This window comes from Aptenodytes patagonicus, chromosome 15, assembly GCF_965638725.1.
Source record: "Aptenodytes patagonicus chromosome 15, bAptPat1.pri.cur, whole genome shotgun sequence".
NCBI classification, from domain to species: Eukaryota; Metazoa; Chordata; class Aves; order Sphenisciformes; family Spheniscidae; genus Aptenodytes; species Aptenodytes patagonicus.
In genome coordinates this window covers 7,198,611-7,223,827 of record NC_134963.1, presented here as the reverse complement: position 1 = coordinate 7,223,827, position 25,217 = coordinate 7,198,611, and the positions used below count along the sequence as shown (strand labels likewise).

At 43.2% G+C, this 25,217-nt stretch overlaps 2 protein-coding genes across 11 annotated transcripts in view; both read left to right on the top strand.

Annotated features, from left to right (window-relative positions):
* CLIP1 (CAP-Gly domain containing linker protein 1) overlaps positions 1–10,003 on the top strand; it is a 72,621-nt gene extending 62,618 nt beyond the window's left edge. For 4 of the 10 annotated variants that reach the window (XM_076352640.1, XM_076352642.1, XM_076352638.1 and 1 more), the window contains 5 exons: positions 2,890–2,942; positions 5,437–5,457; positions 8,357–8,474; positions 8,721–8,880; positions 9,662–9,820. In XM_076352640.1, coding sequence (XP_076208755.1) covers positions 2,890–2,942; positions 5,437–5,457; positions 8,357–8,474; positions 8,721–8,880; positions 9,662–9,759 — 450 coding nt within the window. In that variant the 3' untranslated portion in view covers positions 9,760–9,820. Of the gene's footprint in view, positions 1–2,889; positions 2,943–5,436; positions 5,458–8,356; positions 8,475–8,720; positions 8,881–9,661 lie in introns of all 10 variants that reach the window. The other 6 variants (XM_076352645.1, XM_076352644.1, XM_076352646.1 and 3 more) reach the window with 5 other exon arrangements.
* Positions 10,004–13,377: 3,374 nt separating this feature from the next.
* VPS33A (VPS33A core subunit of CORVET and HOPS complexes) lies at positions 13,378–23,616 on the top strand. Its single transcript, XM_076352659.1, has 13 exons — positions 13,378–13,479; positions 13,564–13,629; positions 13,750–13,877; positions 14,419–14,608; positions 15,436–15,552; positions 16,251–16,425; positions 17,079–17,272; positions 19,053–19,179; positions 19,365–19,432; positions 20,034–20,171; positions 20,551–20,688; positions 20,848–21,016; positions 21,597–23,616. The coding sequence occupies exons 1-13, from the start codon at positions 13,378–13,380 to the stop codon at positions 21,788–21,790; spliced, it is 1,806 nt and encodes a 601-aa protein (XP_076208774.1). The 3' UTR covers positions 21,791–23,616.
* Positions 23,617–25,217: the final 1,601 nt, after the last annotated feature.

The window sequence follows — 25,217 nt, the reverse complement described above, 5'->3', positions numbered from 1 at the left end:
ACCATGAAGAATTGCTCGATTAGATTTTAGAGAACAAGTGTCTGTGGTGGCAGTGAAGAGGTTAAACACAGAGCAGGATTGCTCATGGAACTGCATTTTATGCAGTGGATACTGAAAAATTGGACAGTAGGGAGGAAAGCACAGAATGTAGCAGTGCTTCAGTCTGTGTGAGTTTCTGTGCATGTGCCTATTAAAATGCAGTAAGAAAGGTAGCAAGCATATGTCTTAAGTATTTTGAGCAGTCGCTATGGTAACTATATAAATTCTAGCAAGTGTGTTAGTCAATTGGGTTAGTGAATCTGTGGCTGCATGTGACACACTTTGCAAAATTAATGAATACTGTTTCATGAATGATTTATCCTGACATCTAAAGGTTAAAGTGTCTTATACTAAAGATGCTGAGGGGTGCTTTTCTGTATTGATCCATAAGTAATTAGCTGTCTGTAATTAGTTAAAGATTCACATTCAGATAGATATGAGCTCGGGGAACTTTCCTGGCTTCAAATTATTTGTTGTAGCATTTTGGGAGCCTTAGACCTGCCCAGGTATTTTAACTTCATTGGAAAAAGTGTAGAAATATCTACTAGCTCGGCTGGTCCATCTTTTATTAAAGGTATGCGAGAAGTCTGCTCTGAGGCTAATGAGAGAGTGAGCGGATTGCTGGAGGAATGTTGATGAGAGAAGGGGTGTCCTTTCTCCTTTTCTACCACAAAGCTGCTCAAGGCTTGATCCATAACTCGATGCAGCTGCAACAGGGGTTTAGAAGCTGCACAACTCCCTAACATCTTGTCCTTTACTTTTCTCTCTTTTAAATCCACTTCTGTCTTGGTCTGTACAAAAACCACTCATCTCTCCACAGCCAACCAGGGAACTAAAAGGGAGGAGAGATGCAGGGTTTATGCTCACAGTCTTGGAGCATTCCACAGATGTTGAAGGATTTTCTGAGTTAAACAGGCACCACAATCTTTTCCTAAAAGAAACCGATAAAAAGGTGGGGGGCGGATGGGACGGGGAGAGCATCATGGAGCTCTGTGGACATGGCCTCTGGGGAGTAAAGGGTGAATAATGTCAGTATGAGGTTTTTCCAATTGCAAGTGGCAGTCAAGAGCATAAACACCAGAAAGTTAAGCTGGCCTGGGGTGAAACGAGGCAATTTGTTTGTGTAACATGGCCTGGTTAATGCTGCACAGTGTGACCGTAGAGAAATGCTAGTGCTGGTAGAGGAAAAGTAGTCCAAAAAACCAGCTGGAAAAGTGTGATGCACAGGAGATTGCAACATGAGTCTGAGGGAGGAGAGAGGCCATATAAAATAGATGCCAGAGGGTGTTCTGGAGAGGTGCAGCTCACTGGGATTTAGAAGTGAAACATTTCTCAGAATTTTCATATTCTTTTTTCCTTCTCCTTTTTTGTCATCAGTCTGTACAGCTGTAAGGAGTTCATATAGGCTGCCTCTGTGTAGGAAGCAGACAAAAATTCTCGAAAATGGGCTATACTTTGTGCTGCTAGTGAAATTGCTGGTTTTGACTTGCCTGCAGGAAAAATTTGGTCATACCCCCATAGTACTATGGCTGCTCACAGTCTACTGTGGTCACTTTCCTTGAGAGAGACATTTTGATTTTCTTTAAGATTCCTTAATATAAGTCTCTCTACACCCTTCTACTATCTATTTTTCGTATCAATGAAGTTGTCTGATTAAGCCCCAGCAAAATGATACCGATTAATCTTAAACCTGGAAGGCTTAACAGCACTGCAGTACACGAAAGGAGAAGGCAAGTTGTCAGAAAACATGGAGGAGACAATTTATCTAGGTGAGCTGCATTTAGCCTAGTCTTGGAGGCTGGCAGACAACCTTCCTTTTCATTGGAACTTGCTTAACGCTTTCTGTGCCTGTCTGTGCCAAACCTGAATGCCTGCAAAGTGCTGAAAGGATTTAGTCAATAAGAGACTATTTGCTGCTGTTCCCGGGGCTCTGAGGTTTCCATTATGAATGTATGTATTGCTAACCTTGTGGATGAACCCTGAATGCTTGTGAAATCTAAAGAGAGATTGTCTTCAAGCCAAGGCACTGGTAGTTGCTACTATAAGCAGTTCTGTAGGGCAGTAATTGCTGACTTCGGCCATTGAGTAAGAAGAAAGGAGGAGATGGTGAAAAATAATTAATTGGCCTGAAAACGACTTAATTTCTTAACCTTATCAGAAGTTCAGTTACCATAGTGTTTCTGTGGTGGGGGTTTACAGTTTTGTTGTTGTACAAATTATGGTTGGTTGTTTTGTTTTGCTTTTCCTAAACCTATGTGTGCCTGTCAGTTTGGACCCCAAGAACCTGCAGCAACAGTATTTTCAGTTGAAGGCCTTGCTAACTATGAGGGCTTAAGGTGACCCTGCCGAGTTACAGGTTCAGGATACAGTAACAGACACTAAACCAACAGCTTTAGGGATCAATAATTTATCTCTAAATAATGGTACAGTAACAAATACGGATCAGTAGTACAATTATCCAGGTCAAAACAACAGCAAATCCAGTAATTCACCGATATGGGGCTAAACTTAATAGCCAGGCGCAGAAAAGCTTATGGTTCTATTTGCTGTGCATGGGACCCGGAAATATCGTATAAGACAATACTAGCCTCACACCTCTCTTGTGTGCACGGGACATGAAAATACTATATAAAGCAGTAATAACCCCTCACTAGCTAATATTCTTGGTCACTGAACAATTTGTGTTTGTGTGTGTGTGTTGTCCTAGTAGAAAATGGATTACTTTGAGGATTTTTAGGCTCTGTAGCCTCTCCCATGTTTGTTTTATGATGATAATGATGCTCTGATATATTATACTAAGGAAACAATCCTTAGTGTATTAACTGTAGTCTTTTTGTACTTGTGTTTTAGCTGGAAGAGGAGAGATCAGTACTCAATAACCAGTTATTAGAGATGAAAAAGAGGTAAGTTGTTTTTTCTGATGTGTGTTTAACTGTACAGTCCTACAGAAAACTTCAGAAAACATAATACAAAAACAGCGCTAAGAAAGCGGTTCTTTTCTATTGTTAAAAGTTAAAAGTCCTGAGGTTGTTACACAGATTGGCTTACAGATGATATCTTCCCTATTTTCTTTATTAAAAGTCAGAAGGAAATGTAATTGTATTAATGTAAGAACACGTTAAGAAGTGGTATTTACCATTTCCTCCTTAGTTACGCACCTCTTGCATTGTAGTAGTTTTCTTCATTTTCAGTAACCAGTTTAGTGTTTGGTTTTAGTCTTCTCTGGAATATTGGATTGTCCATTAGTCTGATAAATATGTGTGTGTACAGATCTGACCCACCAAGTTCTTAAAGAATAATGGAAAAATACAGTGATGCTAAGGATTGTTATTTAAAAAAAAAAAAAAAAAGAAAGAAAGAAAAGCGGCGACTATTCAGCCTTGAATGGATTGTTCCCATAGTTTGGGGATATTGAGTTCGTTGTGGCAGTAATTATTGCAGTTCATTCAGCACTGTTTTTAAATACCAGGAGATTTGTCCTGGGTGACTGGGGCATCCATTTGTAAACTGTGCTGTTCAATAAATGGTCCCAAGTTACAAAATTTACTGTCTTTCTGCAATACATGTATGGAAAGCTAGTTGGCTAAGTGCCACAATGTCTTTAGGAAAATGTGGGCTTTTCAAAAGCAGTTATATAAATCCTTAGGAAAAGATGCAGCTCTCCATGACACCACGTGTTCCAGGAAAAACAAACAAACCCCTCTTAAATGGTTGCAACAAAGAACAGTGAGTGGTACTTTGGTATTTATGCACATCCTTAGCTACTCAGTGTTATACACTGATCCCTTTTGTATTCCCTAATAATCTGTTACCTGGGAGGTGGGTCATACTCTGTTGTAGCTCACACTCTTCTAAAGGGCAGGAGGCACATAGGGTATCACACAAGCTAAAGCTTCCTCGGAGAATGTAAGAGTTTGATCAGTTGTTATACAGAGAGGCAAGTGAGCAGCTGAACCTCCAGCTTTAACCAACCTTATGAACTGGATCACTCAGCCTTTAGCCGCATAGAATAGCGTAAGTGTAAGTTATTTTTTTTAAGATGAGGTGAAGGAGAAGATAAGGAGAGAAATCTTTAGCTGGTGTAAAGGCCATTTGACATCCACAATAATTAGTATGTTTACACCAACTGAGGATCATCTCCAGCATATCTGATGTGGAGGAAGGGAGGGAAAAAGAGGATATTAGTACTGCTGACAGCTTAGAATGCTGTTTATAGCCTGTTATTTAACATGTTTTAAAACATGTATTTTAAATAGTTGAGAGTTTTTTAAATAGTGTATTCCTGAAAGTTACTTGGGGGAAGGAAGGAGGGAATGGGGACCCAAGATTCATTCAATACTTTCCAGCAGTTCTGTTTCATACCATACATTTTAAAAGACGAATTCTGTAGTAAGTTATAAAAAGCAAGGTGTGTGGCTCTGATTTTCCTTCTCCTGTTTTTACTCTGAGCTGCCTGAAATAACCTAGATAATTATGAAATCATTAAAGTGAGTTTTAACATTACTTCACCTTCAGTTGGTTACACTGAGATGCCCAAGTTTGGCTTAATGACATTTCTCAACAGTGTTGAATAAACTCCAATAGAAAGGATAAAACAAGTAGCAGAAACAGTCAACCTCACTGAAGCAGACTGCAGGCCAGTAGGGGTTAAAATACGCCAGCATATGACATTATTTGCAACGAAAAAAGTTAGGCTGAATGAAGAGCTAATTAAATAAAAAAGTGTCTCTAAATTCCCAAATTCTCGTGAAGTTGGTGATGAGTGATGATTTCTTCCTTTTGTCTTAAGAATTTGAGATACTGAAAAAGAGACATCTTCTTGTTTCAGTTAGGTCAAATTTCTAGCAGTAATTTTCCTGCCTTCCTTCCACCCACAGGAATTCTCTTCCTCTAGTTTAGCAAGTCCCTCTATGAAATAGTCCGGCTAGGAGTAACAGGAGTTTGATATTTATGAATCTAAGGGGGTTCTATGTTACTTCAGCTTATTAGGTTCATTGTGGGTTGCTAACTGTCTTACTGTCTTTGAGCTTGCGCTATTTATCAATACTCATTTCATTCCTCTCTCTTCCCTTTCCTACCCTTGCTTCCTTTGCTATATCTGTGTGTCTTTAATGGTAAGACTCAAGAAAGTCTATCCACGTTACAATAAATAATTTTTTTTTTTTTAAGTAAAGTTGTTGTACATATTTTGGCTGCCTTTGTCCCTTGGTGTCTTGCTTTTGTTTTGTAAAATACTCAGCTATATATATCTCTCTATATATATATATTAAAAAAAAGTCTATATTTTTTACCAAAACAAAAAAGCCCCTTGGTGCAAATTTAGTTCTTCCTTAGAATATTTTGCATTTCTACTCCATGTTTCTAACATGTGGTTCTTGTTATCTTGCATTTTTAAAGCTTGCCCAGTAACACTTTAAGGTATTTGCTTCATTCTTAGACTTTCTTATTTTTGTAGTAAGGGAAGAATCTGGGTGATTTTTTTTTTTAATGTTAAAACAAAAGAAAAACCTCTCTCTCCCATGACGTCCACACACTGCTCAAAACATGGTTTAACCTCCTCAAGAAAGTGAAATTTTAAAATGGTGTGTGAAATGACAAAGTAATTTTTATTGTTGTTTTTCTTTAATCCCTGCTGGCAAGCAGATATTTTGGACTTGAATTGGCAGGGAAAAAGTTTAAGTTCACTGGATCAATCCCCCCCCCCCCCCCCCGATAAAATAAATACTTTCCACAAGATTTGTCTTGCAAGTTATCACTATGTAGTTACTTCACATTCAACATACGCTCCTTACGTTCACTATCTCTCATATGAATCATACCACAAACGATACTGAAGCTGAGAGCATCAGTGGGGTAGACTCTCAGCTGATGCTGGAAGTGAACTGTGATCTACACTTATGTGTAAGTAAGTAGTGACATATACCTACTATATTTGTAGGTTTTCCAGTATCAAAGTTTTAGAGGGCCTCCACCTGGAGCTGTAAAGCATGGTTCCTGGAGAGACTGCCCTGTAAAAGAAAAACAACAGTGCTACAGTACAGGGACTGTTTTTTCCCCCTCTTGTTTTCTCTCCTCTTTTCTTCTCTTGTTTCTCCCCCTTCTGTTACAGTATTCTAGACTCCTATATTGAATTTGTAAATATATATTTATATGCTCACAAACTGTTAGCCTTTTCAACCACCTAAATGCTTGTGGTGGCTGCAACCAAGCCCAATAAATGGCAAGTTAACCGTATTTGTACAAAAAGCATATATTTGGTCTTGATCTCCAAGGTGAAGATCTGACTAAAAACTGGAAACATTGGCTAAATAACAAGCTCTTGTGCATGAGATGAGTCACTGGGGTTTCCATCTGCCCTTCTACGGCTGTGTATATAGCAAAGGGAAGCCCGGGTGAAGTCTCAGGTACAGGAGAGCTTGCGAGCAGCAACTTCCAGATGTACTTTCCCATTTCCCCTGCCTTAAGTAAACGCTGGATTTGCAGCTCGGTGGATTGGAGAGGGCAGCTGTGCTCTGTCAGCAGCGTCCCATGCATTGGTGGCACATTTCTTTCCCACACCACCACCCTGCGCTTTTGATCCAATTCAGCAAAGCATTTAAAAACATGGGTTAGGCTAGAGCGTGTATGTAATCCTGCTGAAGAACACAGAGATTGCTGTCATGCTTTTAGTGCTTTGCTGAGTCAGGGTTGGCGAGGAGATCTATTAAATGCTGTTGCCCTTTTGGTTTTTGTGAACAGGGTATGACTTGTATTTGAAGGCAAGATCGTGCAGTCTGCAATTTGTTGTGTTTCTGCTTCTATTAATTCTCTCATTGTAAAAATACCAAAACCAAAATCAACCTTTTGGTTCTTGTTTGGTAGCTGCATCAGCTTCTCTAAACCCCAGATTCTCCACTTGCTGCTTCCATTCCCGAGTACAATCTTAACAATGAAAGAATTGCATTAATTGCGCTCTCATTGTTGGGTTTCCTATTTATCTTGAGTCAGTGAGATTTACTGTGTTTCATGGTCTGGGTATCATGGCTCTCACTAACTGTAGATACCGTGGATATGAAAACTTCTCCATTTGAACTTAATAGGTGTCCCCTACCTACTGAGCATCGTCACACAAGGACGTGTTCTGCTCTTGAGCCCTTGAACAGTCCTAAGAGAGTGTAGTTTTGTTTAGTTACTTAAAATGGTTGTGCCACTTGGTATCTTTGAAGTATTGGCTACTTCGTGCTTTTTGTGTAGTGGGTATGCATTCAAGTAGCCTAGTTTAGCTTCCGCACTCTTGGCTAGTAAGAAGAGAAGCAGCTCACTGCTGTGGCAGTGAGACCATGATCGTCTAAGCCAAGATGTATGGAATTGCACAGAGAACACCTGCAGAAGCTCGGAGAGTTGACAGCTAGCTGCTGGGCACTGCTTGGTGCTCTGAAAAGCAAGTTTCTCTCCTAGATAAGTAAACATAGATTTTGGAGTAACAATCTTTTTTTTTTTTTTTTTTTTTTTTAAACAAACAAAAACCTTTCCGCTTGTAAGGAGCTTTTGTAGCAATAGTCCTCACATCAGAGGACAATTGCTCATCTGTGTGTATTCTGTGACCAATCAGGAAGACTCATTAGCATCAGTGTGAGGATGTCATAGCTATGGTACCTTAAGATCACCGTCAGGACAGGAATTGTAGGCAGAAGTCGCATCTCTTATTAGATCAGCTGAAAAGGTTGGGAAAACTGGACATACAGAAGGGGTTTGTGCCTGCTCTGGAGGATTTCTTTTTAACCCTTCTTGAAGTAAAACAAATCCCACATGGTTTTGTGCTGAAACCGAAGTTAAAGGCCCAGAAACTCTCAAAGTACGTGTTTCAGGAAATAATGATGTTACTGAAATTAGTGAGGACCAGCTGATATTTCCAGCATCATCAATGCTTTGCATGACAACTTGTATAATGAGCTTTGCATGTATGTTTTGTTGCTTGTTAATAATTTTCAAGAAGTAACAAAACGCTGAAGTTAGGTTTTGTGGAACATTGTGCAACATGTTTGTTTATCCTGTATCTCCCCAGTCTATTAACTTGCTTCTTTAAATTCAAATGGATACGATGATATGCAGATTCTGGCATGTACTACCTAGGTAAAGTTTTTGCTTTGTTTCTGCAGTTGTAACATCTGAAATGTTTATACATATATAAAATCTCAGTCAAGTACAGAATTGAAATTGGCTTTTTAAGAACCACTTCTTACAGTAGTCTAATATTTGAAATTAAACAAAACTTCTTTAGGCGACTACAGTAATCTATTCTTTAGATGATTTCTGGTTGTATTTGGTTTTCTTTTAGAGAATCAACATTAAAAAAAGAAATTGATGAAGAGAGAGCATCTTTACAAAAATCCATCAGTGTTACTAGTGCCTTGATCACACAAAAAGATGAGGAACTGGAAAAACTCAGAAATGAGGTAAATGAGGAACAGTCGGATGCTTCTTAATTTCGGATTAAGTTATGGCTAGAAGCATATGGCTTTGTATGCTTGCTACTGAAGAGCTGGCTAATTGTTTTTCTTTATTAATTTAGCATAGTTAAACCTTAGAATTAAATCTTTAGAATCCGTGCCTGGTTAGGTGACTTCTGGCGTGTATTTTTGGTGGCTATTTAGCCCTTACTACTTCATTCTGGAAGGCCTAAGCATTCTGAAATCTTACAGATCATGGTGCTCCGTGGAGAAAATGCTTCTGCAAAAACCTTGCAGTCAGTGGTTAAGTCACTGGAGTCTGACAAATTGAAACTTGAGGAAAAGGTGAAGAACTTGGAGCAAAAACTCAAGGAAAACAACGAACAGCCTTTAACTGTAACTAGCTCCTCAGGTAAAAGAGAGCGCCTCTTTACTGTCTCTGTGCCTTCAGCTTTAATCTTGTAGATTTTTGCAACTGTTAACCAGATAGTTAAAAGGAGGTTTAACTAATTGAACCTCCTGTGACAGGTGACTTTCCCGTTGTAGAACACAGTAAGATTTGAATGAAGGAAATCTGACCAGCTGCAAAATATGAAAGCCACCGATGTTGCCAGTTAACCCCGTTTACACCGGGGTGGGGGACAATTTGACTTGAAATGAAACGTGCATAAACCATAAAACTTTATCCTGTTTGTGGTGGGGCTTCTGTGCAAGAGCCTCTCTCAGTCTGATTTTGTTTTTCCTTGCTGTAGCTGCAAAGTAATGTGTAGGCATCGTATCAAAACCACCTACCTGAGCGCAGGACTGGGAATCCCACATTTCAGACACTCATGCTTACCTTATGCCGAGCTTCTTAAGCTTCTTACCACTGTAGTCTCATCTCTCAACAGAGGAGCATTCCTTTGCAGATCTGTGAATGTTAGCTGTCACCTATACATACATTTTTGGTATTTTAATAAGTAACATGCAGTATTGAATATGCTTCCCATAATGCAGTGGTCAAAAAAATTCCTCAAAGAAGTCACCCTTGCAGAAGCTTATACTGAGTGATTAGAAAGCAGTGAGAATAAGATGGTTTGGAGACTAGAGAGTATTACATTGTTTCAGTCTCTGACTAAGCCATTGTATGTTTCATAATTTAGATTACTGAATACTTATACCTTGTTTGTTTTTGTTGGTTTTCTTCTTCAAAGGTGACATTGCTGCTAATCTACTTCAAGATGAAATTGCAAAAGAGAAGCAGGTATTTGATCAGAAACATCAGCATGCTATAACAGCAGTGTGTCTATAGGCAAACTGAAATATTTTTCAAAAGACAGTTCCTATCAGATTTTGTAAATCAGGATTATAATGGGCAGATTTATCTTGTAACCTTCTGCTTCTGAAGGAAATATTAATGACAGTAAATATTAAGAATCAAGTGATGAGTGATACCGGAGAAATAGTTCAGGTTGTTGGAACATGAGGAAGCAAGCAGGAAAGCAGGGGTGGCAAGTTTTGACCTGCAGTCTGTTGGTGAGGTACAGCACAGCAGAGCACACTCATAAACTGCTCCTTGCTGTTCTTCCCAAAGGTTTCTCGGATGCCAACAAGGAATAAGGTATGGCCCACCTGAATCTGTGGTGCTTGCCATCTTGGAGAAATGGGTTACCTGAGCTCCCATGCTACTTCTAAGCTTCTGCAGTTGAAAATGTTGATCTTTGCTGCTTCTTAACTGCAGAACTTTACTCAGAATGAGGCTTGGCAGCAATGGGGCAAGGAAGTTGCTCAGTTAGCATGTGCTTGGTAACAGGAAAAATGTGTATCAGAGAGTATGATCATCATAATGAACATGTGAAGCGCTGCCATGCAACAGGCTGCCTGTGACAACGAATGCCTAGGAAACACGGTTAGAATAGAAGCACCTTCTGCTCGTTATAAAAGTTCTTGTTAGATCAGTGGTGTCAGTCATGTTGATTAAAAAAAATCTCCTTCCTAGCCTGTACAAAGATCAGAAGTAGTGCAATTAACATACACTAACCACCAATCTTTTTCTGTTTTTCTTCCTCCTTGAACTCACCTGCTGATGGGAACGCTTCCTTCCAATCAGCACGAGGTTTGTTCCACTTCTTGGCTTCCTTTATTTTATTCACTATGTTAATTTGCCAAGCATTACTTGGTTACATTCAGCGGTGCTGCTGCAGTGCTGGCCTGCTGATCTCTGTGGCTCAAACTAGCTTTGGGAGATGCCGTACGGGTGCGCTGCGCTGTCCCGCTGCCCCTCCAGGATAGCTCTGAGAGTATCTGCTAGAGCTGCAGGGTCAGAGGAACAGAGACGCCATTCTGATCAGAATTACACAACTGGATTTACGTTCAAAATGTAACATTAGAAAAAGAACTCCATCTATCAGTGGTGGGTTGAGACCCACCGATGTCTGTCAGACATGTTGGCTGGGCAGAATTACCTAGCTCCCTGGACATAAATCATACTGAGGGTCTCGGAGGTCCTTTGGGAAGTTCCTATCCCTTGTTCTTTCAGTGTCCACAGGTGCTCTTTGTAATACAACAATCCAACGGTAAGAGTTAATGCAGATCTGCATGTGTCAGTTTGAGGGCCGTTCCTTTGTTGCTCGCCTTCTCTGAAGTGCAGTCCTCAGCCCGCTGACTGTCCTTGTTCTTGACTATCATAGATTGACTTCCTGAATTCAGTGATAGTAGATCTGCAAAGAAGAAATGAAGAATTGAACTTGAAAATACAAAGAATGTGTGAAGCAGCCCTCAATGGCAACGAAGAGGAGATAAATAACTATGACAGGTATAAATCCTAAAGGAAACCTTGGCTTGTGTTTTGGGAGCTGTTGGTAGCAGTCTGTTCTGCCAGCTGCACAATGCGCCAGCCTGATTTCAGCTGTCAGGAAGGACAAACGTAGCTTTCTCTTGAATTTAGGGTGATTTGAATCCAGCCTTCTTTTTAGGTCCTTTGCTACGGTGTACCTGGTGGTGCAAAATGATCCTCTGTAGTTATCGATCACAAACACTGATGTATCATAACATATTTGTTGTCAGTCTTGGTTGAGTTTGGCCCTTCCCAAATTAAGTAGAAGAGTCTTTGCTCTCAGGAGGCCGATAGCTGCATTGAGACGGGGAGATCCAGTCCAGAGAAAGAGAACTAAAACTTCTTTGATATATTGTGACTCCAGATCTCTTCTATCAAGAAAAAAGAGAAACTAGTTTACATGTATTTCTTTTCTAAATAATGTCTGTATTTGTTGAAATATTTATACAAACAGAGCAGTTTGTTTAGTAAATATTACAGTATAAGGGAATATGGGGGGTACTGCAAGGTAGTCAAGATGTCAGAAGATCTTCAGAAGGGGTTTTGTAATTTTTGTTTGTTTGTTTTTGTTGACCACTGTAGTGCTTCCTTAGTCTCAGTGATTATGAGGCAGGTTATCGTGCAGGGCAGGGAAGCAGGCCTTTCTCCTTTATGAAGGAGAAGTACCCTGCTTGACTTGCCCTGGTGCTGATCTTGCAGTGAAGAAGAAAGCCTGTCAAAGAAGAAACCTCGTCTCTTCTGTGATATCTGCGGCTGCTTTGATCTTCACGACACTGAAGATTGTCCGACGCAGGCACAGATGCTGGAGGAGCCACCCCACTCAGCTTACCACGGCAGCAGGAGAGAAGAACGCCCCTATTGCGATACCTGCGAGATGTTCGGGCACTGGACGGCCGACTGCAATGACGACGAGACCTTCTAATGCGACGTGCGGCCGGGAGGATAGACTGTCTGTGCGTGCTAATCGGACGATTTATACCACCAGCATTTGTGTGTGCTGAATGTCAGGAAAAGGGACAGCGTTTCTTGACCCCTCGCTCCCGTTCCCCTTGCCCATCCACTCTAGAATCAGTACATGGATGAATATTTTGCTCCTCCGCTAATAAATACCCTATCTCCCTTTAATAAACTTAAGTGAAATATAAATAAATGATTTAACAAATGACTTTATGCTATTTCTTCCCAGGTTCTGGGTTTGTTCCCACTCTTAACAAGAAATGCCCCTGTGCTGTTGCATCTGTTGAGGGGAAGACATGTATAGGAACGAAGCACTATAGTTATATTAAAGCTTATTTAAATACTTTAAAATGATGCTGTTAATTTTCGTATTTGCACTAAACCATTTTAAGGCTGAATTTGTACATTTAGATTTTTAAGCTTTTTTTGACACTGGACGGGGTTGAGAAATGTTTCATCTTTATCTTCATTTACTCGTTTGACTGTGATTTCGCTCACTGAACGTGAGCTCTGGGCTGCAGTTTGACGGCAGTGTGAAACACGAAATCATGAAGCAGGTAAGAAATGGAGCTGCTGTGGCGTTTTTTGGAAACCTGTATGCTGTGCACACCTAAAACAGTTCGTGGGACATCCTTTTTTTTTTTTTTTTTTTTTTTTTTTTTTGCGTTCTTTCAGCTTCTCTATAGTGTGTGTGGGGTGTGTGTGTATATATGCATATATATATTAAAGTTATATTTTGGGAAAAAAAAAAAAGGTGTGTCTTCTTTCGTATCTTTCTGTTCCGTTAGGAATGTCGCGGGCTCTGCCGGAGGACAAACGCGCCCTGCGGCTGCGCTGTAAATAAACAGAGAGAGAAACCTTAGCAGCGTTGTGGGGCGTTTCTGCTAACGCTTCACGCGACCCCTCCCGCAGCAGGCTTTCGGTAACGGCCGACCAACGTCGCTGGCCTCAACCCACCGGCGGAAGGTGGGGAGCTCGGTGCCGCCGCAGCTGGGGTGGCGCCCGCCGGGGGGCGCTGGGCCGCCCGCGCCGGCCCGCCGCGGCCTCTCGCTGCGCGGCTCCGCCCCGGCCGTCACGTGGCGCGCGCCAGGTGACCGCCGGCGTCACGTGTGCGGCGCGGGCGGCGGCGGGAGGGCGATGGCGGCGCACCTCAGCTCGGGGCGCGTCAACCTGACGGCGCTGCGCGAAGCGGGGCGCAGGGAGCTCCGCGAGTTCCTCGACAAGTGCGCGGGCTCCAAGGTGAACGGGGGGGGGGGCCGCGGGGCCGGGGTGGGGGGGCCGCCCGGCGGGGCCCGGGCCTGACGCTTCTGTCCCTTCCCGTAGGCGATCGTGTGGGACGAGTACCTGACCGGGCCCTTCGGGCTGATCGCGCAGTACTCGCTCCTGAAGGTAAACGCCGCGGCGGGGCCGGGCGGCGGCTGGCGAGGCGGCGGCGGCGGCGGTCCCTCAGCTGCCGGGCCTTGTCGCCGGAGCTCCCCGCAGTTAACTGACGCCCTTGCCTCCGCGTAGGAACATGAGGTGGAAAAGATGTTCACGCTCAAGCCGGGCCGCCTGCCCCAGGCGGACGTCAAGAACATCATCTTCTTCGTGAGGCCCAAGCTAGAGCTGATGGACATCATCACGGACAACGTGCTCAGGTACAGCGGGTGCTGACGGGGGGGGGGGGGCAAGGTGGCGGCTGCGAGGGGTTGGCCCCTGGTTCTCTTCCTGGGAGCCGGCTGGGGCTCCTACCAAAGAAGGGGACGGGTTTGGCCTGAAAATGCCCCGTGGTTTGTCACGTCTGCGCTCAAAACCGGGAGCTACGTGCAGACACCGCAACTGCAGGGCAGCTGCGAGACACACCGGGAAGGGAGGGGGGGGTTCACTTTGGCTGGTGATGCAGAGGGTGTGTTCCTTGTTAAGTTGATGAACGTTCCTTCTAATTAGCTGGAACGAGTCATGCTTTGATTGACCCTCCTTTTGAGAACGGCAGGAAAACCAAGTCATCTTGCCCTGGTTTCCGACCTGTGGCTACGGATGCATATGGCCGGGTAAAAAAATATTCTGACATACAAAGCCAGGAATGGAAGTGCGGCATTCCTATTTCCTTTGAATTCAGTGCCCCCAGCCCGCGATCTGTGCTGGTTACCCACGCAGCTGAGTTACCGTTTGCTGTGCTCCTGCCTGTGACTCTTCCAGGGAAGACAGAGGCCGCTCTCCCCAGAGAGACTTCCACATCCTCTTCGTGCCGCGCCGCAGCCTGCTCTGCGAGCAGTGGCTGAAGGAGCAGGGCGTGCTGGGGTCCTTCATCCACCGAGAGCAGTACAGCCTGGACTTGATACCCTTCGATGGAGACCTGCTCTCCATGGAGTCTGAGAGCGCATTCAAGGTAAGCACTCATCTCGTCTTCAAGGAAAAACGCTGTGTGTTTTTGTGTTGGCACAGAGGCTCTCGGAGGGTTTGGTGGTGACCCGCGCAGCAGGGAAAGGCCTGGCAGAGCAAATGTGGCTTGATCCCGAGTGTTGAACTGAGCCTGAACTTCTCTGTGTTTTTTAGCTAAACGCTGGAGGAGCCATTGCTACACCAAGCTGCACCCCAGTTCCTCCAGCTTTAACTGCTGGTGTTATCTTCACAAATCGAGCATTCATGAGGCTTAAAGTACTTAGTCGTTACAAAGAGCCAGCACAGTTTGTGTCGATAGGCAGCCGAAGAGCCATGTACAATGGTTAACACTGTGCACTAAAGCTGCACTGAGAATTAACAGCTGTCACATACCAGCTGTGTATCCTGTTTTCTCAGAATGCCGTGTCTGGGGACGGGAAGGTTTGGGAGTTTCTTTGGCCATCTCTGCCTTACTAAGTGTAGCCCAGAGGACACGTCAGGGCTTGCAGTTGCTTGTCGGTAGCTATGATGAGGTGGTGTGCTCTCAGATTGGCCTAATTAGAGAGAGAGGCTCTTTGCAGTCACTTTCTGGCTCTCTTACTCCTCTCCATCAAACTGGGAGTAGCGTGTGGGGTTCAAAAATATTACAGTGTCTGGTTTGATCAAATGATTTGATGTACTGACAGCACAGATAAGCTCCACGTTTGCCAACAGCCATAGTTTTTTCCCCAGCCTACGTCTCCTCTGAACTGTTCACACAGACCACATTCTGTTGTGGAAGCAGCTGTGTCGGATCGGCACCTTCCATCGGGAATCCTTCTTGTTGTTGTTTAGGAATGTTACCTGGAGAGCGACCAGACAAGTCTGTACCACGCGGCAAAAGGGCTGATGACGCTGCAGGCTCTCTACGGAACCATCCCACAGATTTTTGGGAAGGGCGAGTGTGCCCGGGTGAGGCAAATGTTGCTGCTAACAAAATACATCTTGTTCTTTGGAACTGCCTTAGGGAGCATTTGGTTAAATGCACCTGTGGGTTTTTTGCATCCAGCCACGGACCCTTCTTGTTGTATTGGAATTTCAGGATCATGGCCATTAGGTCTTTGTCATCTCTGGCCAAAAGAACAATCTTTGCTGTTCCCTAAGTCTTCTTGTCAGGAGGATTTATCGTATGCTTTTTGCTCATAGGTACACTGCCTTCGTGTTTTCAGCAGTTCTCCTTTCTTGTGGAGTTTTAACACTTAGCCGCTCTGTTGGTATCAGAAGGGCTGAATAAAGCGGGAAATGTGTAACCTACTGCTCACGCCTTAGCTTCTTCATCTCTCCCTATAACTCACTCACCCTTTTTTCTTCTCTCTGATCAACTTACGGTTTAATTGGTACCTTTTGTAATGAGGAAGTGGCTTGAGATAAACCCAGCGCTTCGGCCACAGTCACTGTCTTGCTAAGCTGCAGAGAGCAGCAGAGAAGTACTTTCCTTTTTTTGGTCTTGTCCTGCACCCATCTGTCGGCCAGTTTGCACCTCTTGCCATTCTCTTCCTTTACACAGGGCTGCACCCCATACTTGCATGAGCATGTGCTTGTTGGGCCTAGAAGTCAAATCCGTCTGTTGTGGCCTGCACCATAACCAGACCGACGTGATTTATTTTCAGCACGTGGCTAATATGATGATCAGGATGAAGCGTGAGTTCCCTGGAAGCCAGAACTCGATATTTCCCGTCTTTGATACCCTCTTGTTGCTGGACCGCAACGTTGATCTGCTGACACCGTTAGCTACACAGCTGACGTACGAAGGGCTGATAGATGAAATCTATGGAATTCAGAACAGTGAGTACTGCTGGGTAAGGGGGAGGTCTCCGGTGTACTGGAGCAGGTTGCAGTGTGTCAAGTGGATTTCTGCTTCACTAAATGACAGTGACGTGGGAGCAGCTCACCTGAATTTAGTCGGGGGATAGTTCAGTCCCAAGCTAGAGCTCATCAAGATCAGCTCTGGCCCTCTTTTTGCCTAGGAAGGGGAGTTGGGTACAGTGCATGTTATTGAGTGGGAATACTTTGGATGTTGACTGGGTGCAGACACAGTGACACAGAACGTGTAGAGTGGGAGTAAAAATGTTAGTGTGTGCATTCACCCTCCAGCCTGGCTGGCTCACGTGCCACACTGAGGGGAAGGGAACAGTTTGTGAAAGGCCATTGAGAGCACTCTCCTGCTCTTGAGGAGATAGTGAGAAAAACTCCAGAGAGGCATTTACGGGTTTTAATCCCTCCTGCTGTACTGAAGACTGGCTGGAAGGCTGCCTCCAAACCTCTTTGGTAGCAGGGTAGCTAGCACTTGGGTTCTGATCATGTATGTGTGTACAGGTCTCTGGGTCCCTGGGTGACTTCTTAATTAACACATACGCACTGAGTCATCCAGGCGTTTATATTAACTTCTGGTGGTGAAGTTCCTGTCCTTATAAGGGTTATTTCTCTGCATCTGGTAGCTTATGTGAAACTCCCTCCTGAGAAGTTTGCCCCAAAGAAGCAGGGTGAGGGTGGGAAAGATCTCCCCACAGAACCCAAGAAGCTCCAGCTGAACTCTGCTGAAGAGCTGTATGCTGAAATCCGAGACAAGAACTTCAACGCAGTGGGGTCAGTGCTGAGCAAGAAAGCCAAGATCATCTCAGCAGCCTTTGAGGTGAGGCCTGTATCCAACCGTGCATCCCTTGGGCATTCTTGTCGTCAGATACAGACAGTCTGCGTGCAGCAGGGCTGTGACTGGCAGCTCAAGCTGTTGCCATGGAGTAATCCCCCAGCCAGAGAAAAAACAGGTAGTCCTCAGAAGCCCCTCCAGTCTGTTCCCCTGTCCTGGAACAAGATCAGCTCCATTTCGACTGTTCTGAGTAGGTGTTGGTCAAATCTCCTCTTAAGAATCCTGTAGTAATGAGGATCCTTTCTTCGCCCCACACCTCAGTTCTGGGACTTTTCCTATCCTCACTGTTAAAAGCTTGTCTCAGAGCTAACGTAAACCACATTTCTGCTGTGTGAGCCCGTAGTTCCCATAATAGGAATGGCTTTCTTCAGTGTGCAGAACAGTCAGGTGCTGCTTCCCTCTGCAAGAGGCCAAAGGTTAATTTTCGCATCCTGATCAATTCCACTTTGTTGCTGTTGTTACCTGTTAAGTGAATGGTCCTTTTCCCTTTGTATTCCCTGAGGATGCAGAGAAAAGGCTTTAAGAAATAAAACTCCAGAATGTACATTCATAGAGTGTTATGGCTGGCATAAAAACCAATAGAAATGTGAAAGAGACTGTTGTCTTACAGGGAGGTTTGACCTGTAAATTCACGCTCACTTGTCACCTTAGACAAAGCTGTAGAGTGCTGCGGGGTGTGTTTGTGGTTTTGTTTGAAAACATCCTGTTGATGATTCATAAAGAAACTGAGATCCCACATCTCTGCTTTCAGACTTCATGGTGATTCTCGAGAGAACTTGTTACACTGATTGTATTTCCTTGTTTTTTTCTTTGCCTGTTCACTTCTGCCACGTTTAAGACGAGGTAGTGGTACCTTAACTGAAATACTGTGTGCTCAGCCTCATCTCCTAGTAAATGTCTGTTACTGCGATATTAGTGCTGAAGGTGCTAAAGATGGATTATTCATAGTGGTGGTTAAAAAAAAAAAGAAATTTAAGAAATTGTCAGAGGTAATAGGTGATAATGAAACAGCAGCATATTGGCAGCAGAGGACTTCTTAAATTGCAGGCTTCATCATTATCACTCTCCTGCCTGCACTTGCCCATTTAAATCCTTCACATATGAGTCAAATTATTATTATTTTTATTCCAAGTTGCAGCAAGAGGCAAGTAGCCCAAATGAAATACAGACCTCTGGACTGCTCTGAGAGCTGAAGTCTGCATTGTGCTTCATCAGATCCTTGCTCAAAACCTGAGACGTTGTTACAGCCAGGTACAGTGACTGGTGGGCTGCTGCTCGAGAGGGACGCAGACCCTGCCAACCCAGTTCCTCAGCACCTTCACTACTGTTTTGAGGGGAAATGTGCCCTATCTCTGACTGCATTTGCCTAGAGCTCCATGTTTACTGGCAGCTAGCAAAGTAATTCATCTTCGCATGAAAAAGGTAGTTTTGCTGGTAGGGAAACTGAGGAGCAGATAGTGATGGCTGAAGTCAGACAAAGGTGAAGAAAAGTGATTGGCAACACTGGTATAATGAAAAACAAACAGTCTAATGATCCTGTTTTATTATGTCCTGCCTCTTCTAATGAACAAAGTGCTGTTACAGGTAATGCTATGACTTTAGTTTAAGCATTTAAAGTATTTTGTCTAAAAGGTTGCGTATCTCTAACAGTGTCTGCTGTTGCAGTGAGTACAGTAAAAAACCTTTTATAGATAAAAAAATTATCTAGTTGGTGACCGGCCAGTTAATCTGAACAAGACCTAACCTATGTGACGGATTTCTTTAGGAAAGACACCACGCGAAAACCGTTGGAGAGATTAAGCAGTTTGTCTCACAGTTGCCACACATGCAGGCAGCAAGAAGTTCTCTAGCAAACCATACCTCCATTGCAGAACTCATCAAAGACATCACCAGTGAGTATTCGTTGAATAGTCTATCTGACTAATTTAAATAAAGCAAGATGCAAGACAACTTGATGGACATCATTCATTTTGGCAAAAATCGGCTTTGCTCCATCCCATGCATCTCTGCTGAAATGTTAAATGTAGAAAATAAGCTGTCAGTTGCTATTGTATTGATTTTCATTCTTTTCCCAAAGCATCTGAAGATTTCTTTGATAATTTAACAGTGGAACAAGAGTTCATGTCTGGAATAGACACAGACAAGGTAAGTAGATAATGACAATTAGCGACTCTTAACATCTTCAAAAAAAACCCAATGTATTTCTCTGGGTTTTTTCCATTTGGGGTTTTTGAGAGGAAACATCTGATCTAGAGAATGTCTGTCTCCTTACACTGTCAAGGTTGTGAGCTCTCACTTGCACCTCCTTGCATGTTTGCAGTTTTTTCCAAGTGACAGGCATCACTGAACGTACTTGGAGACAGTGCTGTACTGGGTGCTTTGCCAGGCTCAGGTTACCTATCATTGCCTGTAAAGCAGGTGTATACAGCTGGGGTGCTTCGACTTGTACAGGGGCACTACGTGCTGTGGGGGATCAGTGAAAGATTCAAGACCGTTACTCAGAACTTTTTCAGTGCATCAGACAAAGTCTAGCTGTTGACTGTGGAATCGACATGCTTTAGAAATGTGCTAGGTGGAACCAGTGCTGGATCACTGTTTTACAGACGGTCTTGAGCTGCCCGGAAAGCAGCTGCACCCTTTTTCTTGCTGTTTTGGAGATACTAGGCAAAACCAGATCTTTGTTTCCAGGTCTTTTAGGCACTTCAACAGGTCTTTAAATAACAGCTTATGTATTTTGTTTTAATAGGTTAACAATTATATTGAAGACTGCATAGCTCAAAAACATCCATTAATCAAGATCTTACGTCTCATTTGCTTGCAATCTGTATGCAATAGTGGACTGAAGCAGAAGGTTCTGGACTATTACAAAAGAGAGATTCTCCAGGTTGGGCTCTAACTTTTGGATTGATAAATTTCTGAGAAAATCCACATCAAAGCCTCAGCTCTACAACACTTGCATTCTAGACAGGCACATCTTATACGTGGGTAGTGTTGATGTCCAGTGTGTACAGACGGAGAACTGAGGCTTCTATTTGGGCTGATAGCAATGACTCAGGAGGTGCTTATATGTGTTTTACAACACATAGATACAGAGATATTTATATCATTGCACTTTTTGCTCTCATGATTTAAATACTCTAAATGGGATACACTCTAGAGAGATCTTAAACAAAAAAGCTTTTTTTAAACTAACATCTTTGCCTTCTTTTTTTCTGGTCACGGACTATTGACATAGTATTAAAGGTGAATTCTTCATATTGCAGACTTACGGCTATGAACATATATTGACCTTAAACAACTTAGAAAAGGCTGGACTCCTGAAACCTCAGACAAGTGGTAGGAATAACTACCCAACGATCAGGAAGACCCTGCGCTTATGGATGGATGATGTTAATGAACAGGTAAACAGATGCCTCAGCAGTGAACGTTACACCCAACAATACAGGATTATGCGCAGCAGGAAAACCCTCATAATTTTACTTTTTTAATTATTTCTATGGTGCTGTTTTGCAGCATGAAGTAGCACTCGCCTGCTGCTCACACTCTGCTCTTTCCTGCAGAACCCCAACGATATCTCCTACGTGTACAGTGGCTATGCACCGCTGAGCGTACGCCTGGCACAGCTACTGGCTCGGCCAGGGTGGCGGAGCATAGAGGAGGTTTTAAAGATGCTGCCGGGTCCCCATTTTGAGGAGAGGCAGCAGTTACCTACTGGCCTTCAGAAAAAGCGTAAGTTTTGCTTTGCTTTCCCATTTTTTAAAGGGAGATGCATCTCTGTTAGGCTGGAATGAGGCAAACTGAAATCAGGGCTGGCAGAGTCCAGGCATCTATCTCATCTCCCTGTTCCACTGCAGTATTGGATCTACCCAACCCATTTTTGACAGAGAGCTTTCTGGCCTCTTTAGAACGTCCAGTCACATATTCAGCCTGCTATTAATGCACAGCACCATGTGCACTGAAAACACTATAGAGTTGTACATTTGTTTACCTTCTCATCAGAGTACTAAAATAAACCCTAATCTTACACTGTGATTTTAATAAGTAACATTACTTTACAAAGAAGGTCAATATCACTCTCCTAGTGTTAAGCCTGGGCAGGCAGAAACACATCCTGTAAAGAGACTCCAGAGCTGGGAGCAGAGTCTGCATTTCGGGGCCCCAGTCTGGTATTCTGCCCAATAGGTTTCTCCTCTAATTCAGCTGCTATATTTATTTCAGTTTTAGGTCATTTTGAGTTTGACTGACAGTTGATGGATAGGAAATGTAAAAATAAAACTAAGACAATCTGTAAATTTCTCTGAATATGCAGGTCAACACGGTGAGAACCGAGTCACTCTGGTGTTCTTCCTGGGAGGTGTGACATACGCAGAAATAGCTGCACTGAGATTTCTGTCCCAAATGGAAGATGGAGGCACAGAGTACGTCATTGCCACTACAAAACTGATCAATGGAACAAGCTGGATCAAATCCTTGATGGAAAAACTGGAGCCTGCCCCTTTCTAGGGTCTGTGGCAAGAGACAGTAAAAGTAAGAGGCCCTGTGCGACACAGCCACATCAGCTTCTGGTCTTTTAGCATGGCTGCTTGAACGTAAGAGGAACACGACAGTGAAAGAAGCTCTCCTGAGACCAGCTCATGATACAGTCACCCTCATCCCTCTCTGCACTTGTGTTCCTACTGTTTGTGGAACTTCCTAGTAGACAAGCAGTGCTGAAAGGCACTAACAATGAAATAAACAATGGGAGAAAGAGAGATCCCTGCTTGTCGTCTGAATCGGCAAACACGTGCTAGGGGAGTGGTGATTTGCCCTGGTCCTTCTATTTGGCAAATTGCTTCTTTTTTTTTTTTCTTTGTTTAGTTTTAATGGGTGGTGTGATTACTTCTTTTTACCTTCCTAAGATACTGAGGAGGCAGGATGTTTTCTGTTCCTGATTTCATACCAATATTCCCATCTGTCTGTCTCTCTGGTGCCTGATATATTCCATCAATGCATTGGCTCTGTTTCTGTCAGAGAAACCCAGGGTTCAGTATGTGGGGGGGTTTCCTGCTCTCATCTTTCTGACGAAAGCCAAGGAACTTGTGTTTCCCTCAGCTTCAGCACATTCACATCAACAGGCAGCAGCAAGGGCCAGGCCACAGTAGCTAAATCTTCTCACATCATTGGAAGCTGATTGTACAATGGAAAGAGAACTGCTGTAAAGGGGAAGCAAACATTTTTTACTGCATGGGTTTAGAAACTTCATGGCTCTCGGGCATCCAGAATAATGCACCTGCAGGACCTGCTTAGCCTGCTCTGTACTGTAACAAGCTGTCTGTTGTGGTTAGTTGCCTGTAGGCCACGCTCAAGTCCGCTGTCCTGCACACTTTGGCCAAGGCATTCATTGGATTTCCTGCAGCAACAGCTAAACCTTGAACTATCCACATGCATGTCAACAGCACTGACTGCGAATACAACCAACTGCACCCAAATTACGAGGGAGATGCTTGAGCATTATACTTCAGTTGCCCTCTGAAGGGATTGGCGTGAGATGGCTTGTTTGTCCTGACTCTGGAAGGCAACTCCAGGGTATGAATGACACCAGTGTGTCAAGAGCTTATGTTTGAAGACACACAGATACTCCCCGCATGGGACTCAGGCCAAAAATAGCTATGTCAGTGACCCAGTAAACAGCAGGTTTAAAACAGACACTTTTTTCACTGCCCCTGTTCAGTTTATAAATTGTGGTACTTGCTGCCGCAAGCTGTTGTAGAGCTCAAAATTAGAAAATGGAATTTTCCATGGTCTTGGTGGCTGGGGCCTTTGTGCTGCTGAGGCAATGTGTGCAAGAGGCAGCTTCTGGCTGCAGAAGGCTCAGCCTTGCTAATTGCTAGAGGCTGGGAAGGCAGACCAGGGGTTGTTGCTTATGCCTGTGCAGCTGTCCACTGCCAGAGCCTGTGCTGCTGCACCTCAGCCCTTTCTCCTGGTCACTGTCACTATACTCACTCACACGCTTCAACAGCAACCACTGGGGACTCTATTTCACACTGCATTTCACTCTTAAATAGTTAAAAACAACTAAAAAAAAACAAAACCAAAAACAAAACCACACCTTAAATCACTCTCTTAGCAAACACTTCTGCTCTTATTTATCCTGCATAATGCGTACTATGTCCTAAAAAACCCCTTCATTTCTCCAAGTTGTTCCAGTTATGACTGTGGATTTCGGTCTGTTGTTTTGTTTTCTAAGATTGAGTTCTGCCAAATCAGCCCCTTCACAGACCCCCTCTGTCTGTTTAACTCCAGTTTGCTTATTAGAATAAAATAATAAAAAAGAAAAGTATTTGATCTTTTTTTGAAAGTATTTGCTCTCTCTCTGGAATACAAAAATAAGTAAAATAAAAACCCTGCACTGTGGTAGTTGTAGCCTTCTCCCCCTGCCCCAGGATAACTGAATTACTTAAGTTGAAACTACTTTTCTAACATCTGGATGTTTTCTTCTTTAAGCTTCTGCACTAACTACATTCTGTTCTGCCACGTAACATACTACATCAGAAATATCTATGGGATTTCTTGACTTTTAAAGAAAAACATATTTTTAATCATTTGAGACTTTTTACTTCAGGTGGGTAAGCAACCTTCAGACTTGTCTTACAGAAATAAAACATGCTGCAACTTTGACAATGAAGCAAAGAGCAAACGTGGATTGCCTTGCTCTGCATTATTTCTGCAGTTCCACTGTAAAGTATCTAGTTTCACAGTATTTAAAAAGAAAATTAAAGTAGCTTTGGACCAAACATTAGACATTATTGTGCAGAAAAAAAAAAAACCACACCAAGACACAATGTGATTCAATGCAATCCTTACAGAGTGTCCTGGGCTTGGCCTTGACAGTCTTTGTACTATCACAATTTCCAGATTTTTTTTTTTTAAATCTTAAAAATTGAACTAATTGCAAGGAAATTAATAGCACGGATCGCGCTAGTTTGTAAACTAAGCTCATGACATGTAAAAGCTACACCACAGGTGAATAAAGGAAACCACGCAAAGCACCAATTCAACAGCTTGCTTACCTTTTCACTTGGACCAGCAGATGTGTTTGTTAGTAACACTAGAGGCAAAACTCATTTCAAAAATAGTTTATGCCGGACACTTGGTAAACTTTAATTTACCAACACCACTGCTGCATATTTTTTTGCAGACTGTAGCCTGCACCACCACTAAGCTAGAGCCATGTGGACACTCAATCTAGACAAAGTCTCTTCCTGGAACTATTCAACAACAACGGCAAAAAATAAAAGCCATCTTGACGTTGATCGATTCTCTGGAGGAGCAATTATTACTTAACAGGCTTCCTGAGCAGCTTGATTATGTTCTGCTTCTAAGGCCTTGCTGACCATGCGGGTAATAATTTGATAACAAGAGAGCCTAATTCAATTAAGGGGCCATTTTCTACATCATAATATCTTTGTAGGTAAGAGATTTGATTTGCAGTACATACTCTTCCTTCTTTCTGCTGTCTCCATTTGTCTGGTTTACAAGCAAAAAAAAGAAAACATTACCCAACCTCCACTCCAAAAGACTTTCACTTTTCATATAACATTATCAGAAAGCGGTTTTGCTAAAAATAAACATACAGCTTATCTCCCTCCTCCCCTCCCCTTGCTGCAAAAGAGTTGTAGTGCTTGGTCTCTAAAGGGTAGGGATGACTTCTTGGGTGTGCAAGGGTGAAGCTAGAGCAGTGAACTAGTGACAGTGCAGCGATTAGGCTGTCTTCAGCGCTCACGCTCCTTTGATAAAAAAGCCCGACTTAGCCTGCACAGTTCCATCCTGTAATGTGCTGCTGGTCTGGGACGATCCTTAGCTGTATGTGAGCATCCTCCTCCCCGCGTGACCCACAGAAGCACAGGGCTCTTTCTTAGAGAATGAAGCAAGAGGCACAACAGCCTTCCAG